The 13,766-nt window shown below is 44.5% G+C and overlaps 1 protein-coding gene across 1 annotated transcript in view; it reads right to left on the reverse strand.

The window, feature by feature from the left end:
• The window catches only part of GLT8D2 (glycosyltransferase 8 domain containing 2), a 55,423-nt gene extending 42,013 nt beyond the window's left edge, over positions 1-13,410 (reverse strand). The window contains exons 1-4 of the mRNA XM_040344253.1: positions 13,258-13,410; positions 13,107-13,159; positions 8,138-8,179; positions 7,947-8,039 (exon numbers count right to left, since the gene is read on the reverse strand). Of these exons, the coding sequence (XP_040200187.1) occupies positions 7,947-8,039; positions 8,138-8,156 (112 nt within the window). The 5' untranslated portion in view covers positions 8,157-8,179; positions 13,107-13,159; positions 13,258-13,410. The remainder of the gene's footprint in view (positions 1-7,946; positions 8,040-8,137; positions 8,180-13,106; positions 13,160-13,257) is intronic.
• Between the last annotated feature and the right edge of the window lie 356 nt (positions 13,411-13,766).

The following is a 13,766-nucleotide window of genomic DNA, read 5'->3' on the forward strand; positions in this document are numbered from 1 at the left end:
TACACAATGGGCTGCTGCTGGTGGGCGGTACCCAGGTTGAGACCAATTTGACCTGGTGTTGTCATTCATGGGGCAATTCTGCTTGAAGTGACCCAGCTGTTTGCACCGGAAGCAGCGTTGTTCGTTGCCCTCCTGGCGTGGATAGCGAGGGCTAGATGTCACCGGTCTGTTAGGAGGTTGGTATCTAGCGGCTGGTGGGTGTGAGGGCACCGTTGGTCGTGGAGGTTGTACCCGTGGTGTGACCTGGTTCGTCTTGCGAGTATCTGCATATTCATCCGCCAACTTAGCGGCCTCTGGTAGAGTCATGGGCCTGCGATCTCTCACCCAATCCTTGACGTCCGTCTGGATGTGATTGTAAAATTGCTCCAGGAGCATTAGTTGCAAAATGTCCTCTGCGGTGGTGGCCTGGCTGCTGTTAGCCCAGTTAGAGGCCGACCGGGACAACTGGCATGCCCATTCCGCATAAGAGTCTTTCGTGGTTTTGCGTGAGTCCCTGAACTTCTGTCGGTGGGACTCTGGGGTTACTGCATAACGAGCCAGGAGCACTTCTTTAACCCGGGCGTAGCTATGGATATCCTGATCTGGCACGGTCCGGAAAGCATCAGAAGCTTTGCCTGACAGTTTGCCTGACAATATTGCAACCCACTCTCCTCTAGCTATTCGGTGCAGGTTACATTGTCGCTCAAAATCCGCCAGGTAGTTATCAATCTCACAGTCCTTTTCATCAAAAGCTTTAAAAGCGCTAAACGGAATCTTCCTTGCGTCTGCTGTGCTGTACTCACTGTTTGGAGAATGTGCGGCTGCTGGTTGGACTGCTGCCAGTTTTAACTGTAGCTCTGCATCTCTTATTTGTTTAGCCTCCTGTAGTTCTGCGTTTACTAACAGGTCCATCACTTTCAGCACCACATCCGGCGTTGGGTTCGGGCCGAACCAAGCTAGCTTCTCTCTCATTAGCTTGTTGGCTGGCGATTCCTCCTCCTGAATCACTGGTGTCTCCATCTCTTGTACTGCTGGCGTTGCTGCAATCCCGTCCTCCTGGTCTAGCTCCATTGATTCTGCTATGATGACCCGCTCGGTTTTGTTGCTAGCAATCCTTCCACGAACTTCCAGTAGTTCTTCCAGTGTCTGCTTGGAATCCCGGGTGTAAAGGAGAGTAGAAGGGAAAATCCCACTGCTACCAACCAATTGTGACGGTATTGGTATGATATCCCCGTCAAGCATTCCCTCCTCTCCATACAAGAACATCACAGGATCCCCCACACATGAGTCAAGACTGGATGCTGGAACCAAGACACTTTATTGACACAAAAACTCAGCTTATATGTGGTTACAACCTGTTAGGAACGCCCCCCCTCACACAGTGGGGTTTCCCATACAGATTATAGGAGACAAGTCGGAGCCGACCATGCAGACACGTTTCTTTAGATAAAGACATCAGTGGGGTTAATTAATACACTGAAGCAATCAGAATAATTAACATACTACTTCTCTAATCATTTAGCCTGATGATACAATACTCATCTTTTAAGGGTAAACACAGATCTTCTTCACACAACACAATAGATCAATTAACCTTTAGAATAGTGAGGGGACATTAGCACGTCAATAACCTGTCAGAGGAATGAGTCACACATGAAATTCCTTTCTACCTCTACCCATATGGCTAGCAGGGAGCAGTAAACTGAGACATATAGGCAAATGTATCACAGTGATGTAGTGATCAATTAAAGGGAAAAGAGAAGAAAGATAGAAGGAGGACAGTCTGGGGAGGCAGGGTAGGTAAGAGGTAGGGGAGGGGGGTCTGCCAGGGGTGCATATTGTATATCACTTATTGACTAGGTGGGGTGGCCTAGCTGGCTAGATGAAATAGTCAGTGATCAAAAGTGAGTAGATAAGTCCCTAGGTACAGTAAGTAATGTTTAATCCATTTAAATGTATACAGTGTGTTGTTGAGAATCGTAGACATCTTATCACTCGAGATGCCATGGGGGATCAATTTACTAAAACTGGTGCACACAGAATCTGGTTGTAGCAGAATTCCAGTCAAATAGGAACCTCAAGGCCAAAGATAACTGACATCCTTCTTTAAGTGGTGGGTAGTGGGTACAAAGGTGGTAAAAGTCATTGGACGCCAGACACTTCTTTGATGTAAAAGAGGTTTTATTTCTTTGACAGTCCTTTTTATATTTTGTAGGGGAAAGGGGGCTAGGGTCAGGACACCCTTAAGTAGTAGCAATTTCAAATGGCAGACTCTGAATATCCAATAGGAGAACAGCTGAATAGGGAAAGGCCCCAGCAAGGTGCCACTTCTGCATGTGCAGGATTGCTGTCTCCTATGTCAACAGTACTTAAACAGTTCCTAACTCAAAGTAACAGTTCTCTCAGCTGTACTACAACTTCTCCTTGTAGTTCTTTAGCCCCTTGAGCTGCTGGTCTCTCACTGGACCCTCTGATTCACTAACTCTGAATCCTGTGAGCTCCTCAAGGCTTTTGCGGTGGTCACCCACGGATGCCTTCAAGCTTCACCCCTGCTGACCGGCTCGTTCCCTAGCTTGACACACAAGGCTGCTCTGCAAGCTTCACCTCCGCTGGTTGAGTCCCTGACTTGATCACCGCCTGAAGTTTCCTGATTCTCCACTGTGCATGTTCAGTAATACTGCTCCGGTACTTGCTTCAGTTACTCACTGTGGTCTCTGGTAAAGGCGATTGGTCCCTTCTTGGCGACAGCTTCCCTTCTACCTCCAACCACTCCGGCCAGGAGAACCGTCACTTTTGGTTGGAATGCAAGCCACAGTCCTAACCCTGTGCTGCTGCCCTCTTAATCTGGATAGGCCCTTACACAGCCTGGCAGCCTGATGGCCCCAGGATAAGCCAAATCTCCGGCCTAGCAGCCCGGGGCAGATGACACCTGTCCACCCAGATGGCAGTCTGGGTGGCACACAAGAACCTGGATCACTTGACATCACCTGAATATTTAGGCTCTCCCAGCAGGCCAAGGGATTCAACAAAATTTCTGCCCATTGGCTGAGATACCCCATATACCCATAATCTGACCTTGAGTTGTCCTCCTCAATCTAATACTACCTTGTGGCAGAAGAGGAAAGTACGACCAGACCAAACTTAGGGAGAAGTCAATGGATCCCTAGTAATTAACTACAGTAGCTACTCCTGACAAGGAATTTGGTGAGGAGCTCCCTGACTAAACCCCAGGGCGCTACTTTGTGAAGCTGCACATAGTAACCAATTTTCATTTGAATTTTCTTGTGGCCATCGAATTTGAGTGACCAGACATATTGAACATTTTTTGAAAAACTAATCAATTTCTGATCGTTGATAGGAGAATCGCGGAAGAAATATAATTGAAAAAGAAATGTGCATGAGCTGTGACCTGGAAAGTAAAGAAGATTCCCAGCCAAGAGAATTTTTTTTCTGTAGCAACATGAGGTGAAATTGAAGGCTTGGTTGGTTGAATTTCAAAATCAATGGTGGCACCATCGGATCACAAAACACACAACATTTCTGAATGTCAAAAGAAAATTAGTTGGGAGTTTGACCCATGTATGGCCTGCATAACTTCAGCTTGTTCAATTAAGCTTTGCCAATATAACCTAGAAGCTGATTTGTTACTATGCACAGCTGCACCAGATTCTGTGTGCACCCGTTTTAGTAAATCTCCCCCATGTCATTTTATTTATTACCTGTTCTACCAAGGGAGTGGAGTACCATAAAGCTTTGGCTAGAACTTATTTTGTAAAAAGTAAAGTAAGGTATTTGTACAGTGCCTGGGATTCAGATTTAGTATGGGATTTAAAGATGAATTCCGGGCAGGGTATATTGGTATATGGTATATATCAGGCGTGGTATATATCCAGCTTGAACCAATGTAACTATTTATACCATACCTGACTGATGCCCCTGGAAACTGTAAATCACTGAAGTAGACACCGCTTAAGTCAGGGGTCCTCAAACTTTTTAAACAGGGGGCCGGTTCACTGTCCCTCAGATCGTTAGAGGGCCGGACTATAAAAAAAAAAAACTATGAACAATTTCCTAAGCCCCCCCCCCTCACCATTGCAAGCCCCTCACGATCATTGCAACCCTCCCCCTTCATCATTATAAGCCCCCCCTCACAATCATTAATTGCAAACCGATCATGATCATTGCAAGCCCCCCCACCTCACCATCATCATTACATCATCATCATCATCCCCTCATTGCAAGCCCCCCCTCGCCATCATCATTGTAAGCCCCTCATTACAAGCCCCCCCTCACAATCATTAATTGCAAGCCCCCCCAATCATCATTACATCATCATCAGCCCCTCATTGCAAGCCCCGCTCACCATCATCAGCCCCTCATTGCAACCCCCCTCACCATTGCAAGAACTCCCCTCACCTTCATCATCAGCCCCTCATTGCAACCCCCCCCTCACCATTGCAAGCCCCTCATTGCAAGCCCCCCCACCTTCATCATCAGCCCCTCATTGCAAGCCCCCCCACCATTTTCATAATTTCATCGTCATCAGCCCCCCCCCCACCATTTTCATCATCATCAGCCCCCCCCCCACCATCATCATCATCATTATTATTACATCATTATCAGCCCCCCCCACCATCATCATCACATCAATATCAGCCCCCCTCACCATTGCAAGCCCCCCCCTCCCTCCCTCCCTAACCATCGTAAGCCCCTCACACTCACAGCACTTTCTCCTTACTGTGCCACTGCTCACTCAACTGCTATGACGGTCCCGCTGTGCTCACAGTGTTGGTAACAGTTCTGGCGCATTGTGATAAATGTCCCGCCCTCCTCCTCCTAGACCAGCTCGTCTGATAGACAGAACACTGGCTCTATCACACAAGCTAGTCTAGGAGGAGGAGGGCGGGACATTTATCACAGCGCGCCCGAACTGTTAACGCTGTCATCTCCGTGACACAGCGGGATCGCTGTGTTACAACCTGCCGTGTAACCGGCGTTGCCTGTCAGGGTCAAGTGTGCCGGTTACAAGTCCTCCGTGGGCCGCATGTGGCCCGCGGGCCATAGTTTGAGGACCCCTGGCTTAAGTGATCTCCATTTACTGTACTTCTGAGTCCCTTGCTAAGAGGCTGACCTATTGCATTGTAAGCACAGGAGGTTGGCTGCTCGGCAGGAATGCGTTTTGGAGAATGCTTTGCATTTTCCGAATTAATGCAAATCATTCTCTAATTGACCAAGCTGGAGATCAAGATGTCACTGCCTCGTCTCCCCACCTTTGTGCTGGACATGGAGGAATGCAATGGAAAGCAGCAACTTTTTAAAAACGGTCCTTTGCAATGTGCTGGGGGCAGGGCCGATCCGCCCTACAGGCTCACTATGCAAGCCGCTTAGGGCCCCACAACTTTAATGTGACATGTAATTTTGCTTAGTGCCCCAGGGAGGTCAGGATCGGCACTGGCTGGGGGTGAGAGAAAGCATGTGTTTTTTTGGGGGGGAAAAATGCAGAAAGGTGAACTTACTCTTTAACCACATCCCGACCACGCACTGTAGCTTAACATAGTTACAGCACATGCCAATCAGTGGGTGTTGGCCAGTACAACAGTCCAATTTAGCCCTTGAGACTTTTTCTTGAACACAGGCATGTGACTTAGCTTCTCTTAAGTGTCTTAACACAAAGCAAACCTAACGTGAAACAACCATCACCCAACATTTTCCATTTATTCTTGTTATCCCAGTTGCTGATCTTCAATAGCCAGATATATAACTTGAATTTGACCGCCACCTAGTTTTGGCAAAAATTCAATCCAGGTTGTACAACAGGTGAAAACAGTTCTCAGACAAATAGATTGTCTTCTCACTTGTAGAAATGCAGGTTTGGCACTAGGGCCGTTTGAAGGAATTTGGGGGCCCCCAAGCACCCTCCCCCCGCATGCAAAGCCTACGTTAACGCTACACTAAGTTTTTTTTCTATTCTTGCCTCCCGTTCTTCCCTGTAGGCTGCCACTGTAGCGTTGCCAAGCTCCTCTTCCCCCTGCCTCTTCCCCAGTCCCCTATCAGATAGTGCCGGATACCGCGCGTGGTACAGGAGATTCAGTTTCCTGTCTTCCCGGCCGGACTGAAAGGAAGTGAGCACTCAGTGTGCAATTCCTGTCAGTCTGGCCGGGAACAGGAAACTGAATCTCCTATACCACGCGCGGTACCCGGTCAGACTGACAGGACTCCAGGTGGAAGGAAGAGGAGCTCGGCCACGATACAGCCTGGGAAGGGGAAGTTGGGGGCCCCAGGCCAGCTCGGGGCCCCAAGCAATTGTTTGTTTTGCCTGTCCTGTAGCGACAGGCCTGTTTGGCACCTTACAGTGGATGTAAACCCACTCTCATCCTTTCTAAACTACTGCCATAGTGCTGATCTATAAGGATATACATGCCTCCTGCATGTATCCTTACCTGTGAAATGTTTCCCCTCTGTCTGTTATAAGAACTGAAAAAATGCAGATTCTGTGGGTGGATCTGTTGTCTGGAGCTCAGTAGGTGGAGTCGTGATGTCAGTAGACTCCCCGCCCTCCTCTACACTCCCCTTGTCAACATGCATTTTCTCATGTGTATTCCTTACACTAAATTCTGCTATGATCACTAACATCCAGTCAAAACCCAGAAAAGTAACCACATGACTTCAGAAAAGGAGTGGGGGTGGGAATTAAGAAATAATGCCTGTCTCCAGGCTAGTGCATGAGATATGTAAATAACCTGTCACAGCAATGGGGCGGAACGGACTAAGGTTTTTCTCTGTAAGTCCGTTTTATTTCACTAAACAATAAAAGAGGATTGCTCAGAGCTGGATTAACTTTGTGTGGCAAGACTGGGCACAGATGATAGGAAATCTTATACTGTACATTGTGACATCAAAAAAATAAATAAATAAAATTCGGGTTTACATCCACTTTAACCATCTTTATATAAGCATCAATAATAGTAAGGCCTCATTCACACTATGGTGCAGAGACATTAGTTTTTCTGTACTTGTTCTTCAAGGACTTAAAGAAAACAATGGTTCTCTATGTTCCCTGTTCACACCACAACATGCAGATTTTTTCAGCGCATGAAATCGGCAACATGTATGCAGTTTTCTGCACAATCAAAAAAAATTACATGGATTTAACATTGGTTTGAACAGGGTACATAACTGACGTGCATGAAAACTGATGTAAACATGCATAAAAACTCACTGAAACGCACATGAAAAATGATGTAAACTGATGTGAAACTGATGTACACTCATGTCTCTGCAAGTGAAATCTACTCAGTTTTCCGCCTGTCCATTTTTACCCTGTTGGAGAGTATAGGACTTTCAAGGTGCTGTTCACTATTAAAACTATGTCACAACTATTTTAGTTAAAAAAAGTAAACAGTGATACATTTGCTCCATACAATTGTTCCACACTTTATGTTCTACATGTTTCGCCTTACAGCTTCCTCAGGAACATGTGTGGATATTCTTTTCTAACGGGAAATAGAAGGTCTCTGCAATCATCCAGGTGCAGCCATATATGTTGGTATAGATTAAAATAAAATTCCTTTAAATGTCTTATTTGAAAGCACTCAATATGAATTTGTAGTTCTATTTACATTTATTCATTAGAAAAGAATATCGACGCATGTTCCTGAGGAAGCCGTAAGGTGAAACATGCAGAAAAATGTATCACTTTATACTTTTTTTCTATGTAATAATAAAAAACTTTTTTAACTAAAATAGTTGTGGCATAGTTTTAATAGTGAACAGCACCTTGAAAGTCCCATACTCCCCAACAGGGTTTCTTTTTTTGTTTTTTATTGAACATTTTCTGCTCAGAGCATCCTGACAGTTAAGAGCCTTTGTATAACCTAAACTTTACTGATCCAGATATCTCCAACACTATGTTGTATAACAATATATTTATATTATAGGTGACTTGAAAATTGCATGCATTTTTTTACCTTCATCTTTCGTGATAGTAGGCACCTTATAGATGGTGCTATACCATATGCCACAAATTGTCAACACAAGTAGAAGCAGCAGTATTTGATTAACTGCAAAAGCATAAAAATATTTTGGTTACATAAACAGAGAAAATCACAGTTTGTCTGAATCATATATTTACATGGGGTTACAACAATTGGATACTTACGTTTCCTTAGAATAGCCATAAAGTTGAATGTTGTAGAAGCACCTACAAAATATAAAGCACATTTAAAAGCATGCGATAGTATTCAGAAACTGCTATTCTCATATATGATAATAAAAAGTAACAAAAAATGTAGGATTCGAGGACCAGTTCACACCAGATGCAGTTCTGTGCGCTTTTTTTCTGCACAAAATGCTTGCACAGTGTTTTCCATACATTCCAATGTTTCTAGTTCACACCATGTAGTCAGTTTCCGGTCAGTTTCTACAACGGAAACTGATCGGAAACTGACTTCATGGTGTGAACTAGAGCCATTCGAATTCATGGAAAACAATGTGCATGCATTTTTAGTGCAAAAAAAGCGCACAGAACTGCACCTGGTGTGAACTGGCAATCAGTAGAATCAGGTAGCCCATAGACACCAACTATGGCTGCCTCCCTATCCATCTGGCTTTGGCTGAATTTGGCTATGCCAGTAAGCAGACAGCCCAGGCTAGCGAGTCATGACCGTTTAGATTTTCTGGGCTGACTGCTATTGTCAATACAAGATTAGGCTCCTATCGTCTACTAGGTGCATAACACAAGCAGATTTGGGCAATACCAGAAGGCACATCTATGCTATTGTAGCACCCTCCTAGGTAGATGCTGGGATAGCTAGGTAAGTGTTAGTGTGTGTTTTTGATAAGTACATTTAGTTGCCACACTGTAGTCAGTGTGGCTGTACTTTTGGGCAAGATAAAAGCATAGTTTTTACTCAGTGAGCTGTGATTATTTAGCTAGGTCTGCTCCATGTGCTCCGCTGCTGTCAGTCTGCCTGATAGCTTCTTCTGTATCCAGGTAACTTGAGAAGTTTCTGGATGATAGGTGTGGAGCTTTGAAGATGGCAGCATTAATTATTGAGGCAGCCCTAGCTTGGCCCTGGCTCTGATGGCAGGCTGCAAGACTGCATATATTCTGAGAGCACACAGAGCTGAGGGTCTTTCCCCAGAGTCCAACCTGGGGTGGCACACTGCCCTCGTAAGTAGATGCTGCTGTTGGTGAGGTCTCAGGTGAGAGAACCAAGAGGAGGAATGCTGAGACGCAGGTGCTAAGGAGAAGCTGACTGAGGGGAGCTGTCTGCCAAAGATCTGTTTGGTATCACTGGAACGTGTCGCTTGGAAGATTGGAAGGAGGCTATCATTTGTCCTTGGGCCTTGTGAGTACAGACACTGAGAGATCTTGGGTACCTGGTGCTCTAGCTACCCCTCTGGTGACTTATAATCAACTGTGGGTCTTCTAGGGGACACTGGCTGGTGTCCTGAAGAGCTTTGTCTAGATAATCCCACCACTTAACTTAACCCTATCCAAGTTTAAAAAAAACAACAACAACAGGGCAGAAGTTTGGGAAGACCTGGACAGTAATCCTGCGATCTCTGGCGCTAAACTAGTTTGAAGTTCCCTGTAGGTAAATGTATTGGGACTACAGAACACTGGGACACAGAACACTGGGACCACATCCCCACTCCCAATCTCCATTAACAATTTTTTTCTTCTAAATAGCTTCCTTTACCTTAGTGCAGTCCTCCTTCACTTACCTCATCCTTCAGTTTTGCTTCTAAATGTCCTTATTTCTTCTGAGAAATCCTCACTTCCTGTTCTTCTGTCTGTAACTCCACACAGTAATGCAAGGCTTTCTCCCTGGTGTGGAGTGTCATGCTCGCCCCCTCCCTTGGAGTACAGGAGAGTGGGGACGCTCTCTACGTTGCAGATAGAGAAAGGAGCTGTGTGTTAGTGGACATCCTGACTCTCCTGTAATCCAAGGGAGGGGGCGAGCATGACACTCCACACCAGGGAGATAGCAGTGTGGAGTTACAGACAGAAGAACAGAAAGTGAGCATTTCTCAGAAGAAATAAGGACATTTAAAAGCAAAATCGAAGGATGAGGTAAGTGAAAGAGGACTGCACTAAGGTAAAAGGAAGCTATTTAGAAAAAAACAAATTGTACCTTTACAACCCCTTTAACAAAATGCTTTCAATAGTATATTTACCACAGGAGGGTTTCTTAAAGAAAAAATAACAGGTCTGTGAGAGCCAGAATTATTACTGGTTGGTAGGTGATCAAATACTTATACAATAAAATGCAAATTAATTACTTAAAAATCATACAATGTGATTTTTGTTTTAGATTTCGTCTCTCATGCCACGTACACACGATCATTTTTCGGCATGAAAAAAACGTTGTTTTTTAGTATGTCCAAAAAACAAAGTTTTTCCGACATTTACGACATTGCCCGCACACCATCATTTTTTAAAAATGCTGAAAAAAGCGCGCTGACGTACAACACATACAACGGCACTCTAAAGGGGAAGTTCTATTCGCCTTTGGGATGCTTTAGCTGATTCCGTGTTATTAAAAGACGATTCACGCTTTTATGTCGGTTACAGCGTGATGAATGTGCTTACTCCATTATGAACGGTAGCACTCCCGTCTCATAACTTGCTCCTGAGCATGCGCGGATTTAAAACGTCGTTTTAGCCCACACACGATCATTTTTTACAACCCGAATAACAATTTTTTTTTTTCAGAAGCCGAAAAACGATGTGAAGCCCATCGTTTTTTTCATGCCGAAAAACGATACACGGCATCACAGTTGAAGAGTACCTATGATAAAAATTACAGACCTCTACATGCTTTGTAAGTAGGAAAACCTGCAAAATCTACAGGGTATCAAATACTTGTTCTCCCCACTGTAGATGTTATCACAACGTAGGTTTGGCATGGTATTTTGTCCTTACCCTGGCTAACCCAGATACATGATTATTCCTGTCTGTGACTCTGCTGAGGATATCTTAGCTGTCTGTCCTTGTGACAGTAACACAAGAAATGTGTATAATGCCCCGTACACACGACCGGGATTCCCAGCGGTAAAAAGTCAGCCGGGAATCCCGGGGGGAAAACCTAGAACCTGCTTGGTAAGTTTCCCTGTGTACACACCAGAGGTTTTCCCGTCTGGAAAACTGCGGTGAGAGCTTTGGCCGGGAATCCCGGCCGTGTGTATGCTCCACCGCAGTGTTTTCCATAGGGAAACTGCCAGGAAAAAGACCGCTGGGAATCGCGGCAGGAAAATAGAGAACATGTTCTAATTTTTCCCGCGCCTATTCGCAACAGCCATGGAGCATACACACGACCAGTTTTCCTGGCCAAAAGCTGTCATGGCAGTTTTTCTGATGGAAAACTTGTCGTGTGTACGAGGCATTACAGATGGCAATGAGACAGGACTTTTTAGTCCAGATAGAGTTTCTAGCCCTTCCCTACTCAGTCCAAAACAAAATATAATGGTCGCATTTGGATTAAAGTTGAACTCCAGGATAAGCAAATGTTTTCTAAATATAAGAGACAATATAATTTTTTTTTAGTGTGCTTTGTGTATTTCCTCCAGATCAGTTCAATAATCCAGTGTGAAACTTTGCCCCTATGCAGGAGCTTCCTGTAATGAAGACCGGTCGCTGCTGCTCTTTTTCCTTGTGCAGGGTGACCGGTCTTGTGTCCGCCCCCTTCTGTAGCTTATTACAGGCAGCATGCTGGGCCCGCCCCCACAGCTCTGTTCTCTGCACAGGCCATGTACAGCACAGTGATTTGACACAATGATAGTTGTTATTTTACCAAGCAATACCTGGATTTGCAAATGAATTTGGTGCACACATAGCAGATTTATATCTTTTGTGGCTTCTAATACGTTTAAATTAAAGTTTTTGGGGCAGATCCACATACATCTGCGCCGCTGTAACTTACTTTGCTTTGGTTTGAATCCACAACGAATCCGCGCCATAAGTTACGGTGGCGTAGTGTATCTCTCGCGGCGTAAGGGCGCGGAATTCAAATGGCTGTGATAGGGGCGTGTTTTATGTTAATACGTCGTGACCCGACGTAATCAACGTTTTTTTTTAACTGCGCATGCGCCGTCCCTGGGGGTATCCCAGTGCGCATGCTCGAAATTAAACTGGAAGCAGCCAATGCTTACGACGGTGACGTCATTCTACGCAAATTCCTATTCGTGAACGACTAACGCAAAAGACGCAAAAAATTCAAAATTGTACGCGGGAAAAACGTTGGATGGTTTTTCCGGCGGAATTCCGCTCAAGCTTGGCTTGCATACACACGGTCACACAAAAGTTCTCTGAACTTTCGACCGTCAAGAACGCGGTGACGTACAACCCAACGATGAGCTGAGAAAATGAAGTTCAATGCTTACAAACATGCGTCAAATTGTTTCCGAGCATGCATCAAAGTGTTTCCGAGCATGCGTCGGAATTTTGTGCGTCGGAATTGCTACAGACGACCGGATTTTACAATAGGAATTTTTTCCGTCTGAAAATTTGAGAACCAGCTCTCAATCTTTTGCTGGCGGAAATTCCGACAGCAAAAGTTTGATGGAGCATACACACGATCGGAATTTCCATTCAAAAGCTCACATCGGACTTTTGCTGGCAGAATTTCCGATCGTGTGTACGGGGCATTAGTGCTTTTCACTTAGGAGTTAACTTCTCTATAGTAAGCGTAATGAAAAAAAAAGAACTATGACTTTTAGCGGTATTTAGTACCGCTAAATGAGACACGTCCCACGTTTAAACAACAGACGTGGTAAATACAGTCATTCGAGTGCTGAGAAGGTTAAGGCAGCTAGCAGACTATGACAAAACGTGATTGTTATTTCCTGTGCCTGGAGACATAAAAGCTTCAATCCAAATTTAATAGCATGCGATCGAGGCCGTTTAGGAACTAAAAATATAAAAAAGTCTTCTTATAACGGTTCTTTTGTTCTGAGTAAGCTGTGCTGCTATTTGCACAAACACTATAGTTTCTTTATGACTTTTCTTTACAACTATGACACATTTATATTAAAAATACGCCATGTAAGCAATGACTTGCAGTCTGTTATAGTTACATTTAGTAATAAAACATTGGGTATTATACCAGGTAAGTTTTACATACCAAGGCAAGAGTGCTTCAGGCCGAGTTCTCAACAGACATTTCAGGGGAGTGGACTAGAAAAACGAAGAAAAAAAAAGACATCCACATTAGTCTGTAATTGTTATCAGTAAGCCAAGCTAAGCGTTTTCCTCATCTGTAAATGAAGGTGTACCAGGATAATACAGGCATTGACTGCAACCCACAGGTTTTCCTTTGTCCCATCCAGTGTGATAAACTCCTCTGTAAAATGAAATGCTACATTTGCTCGCAGAGACAGAAAGAAATGAGTTCCAGATGGGAGTCTTTCCAACATCTGTAAATCTCTCCAGTGTTCTGCAGAGACTGGAAATTACTCTGCAGCTAGAAAGCCAAACAGGCTGTACTGTATATACAAAATGAGTAAAAAGGTGCAGCGCAATGAATTGCAAGCTGGACACCGAAAAGGTAAATCACAACACCTCAGACATGAATATAAAATAGTAAAAAGGTGCAGCGCAATGAGAATTGCAAGCTGGACACCGAAAAGGTAAATCACAACACCTCAGACATGAATATAAAATAGTAAAAAGGTGCAGCGCAATGAGAATTGCAAGCTGGACACCAGAAAGGTAAATCACAACACCTCAGACATGAATATAAAATAGTAAAAAGGTGCAGCGCAATGAGAATTGCAAGCTGGAC

The sequence above is a fragment of the Rana temporaria genome, chromosome 3, assembly GCF_905171775.1.
Source record: "Rana temporaria chromosome 3, aRanTem1.1, whole genome shotgun sequence".
In the NCBI taxonomy this organism is placed as follows: domain Eukaryota; kingdom Metazoa; phylum Chordata; class Amphibia; order Anura; family Ranidae; genus Rana; species Rana temporaria.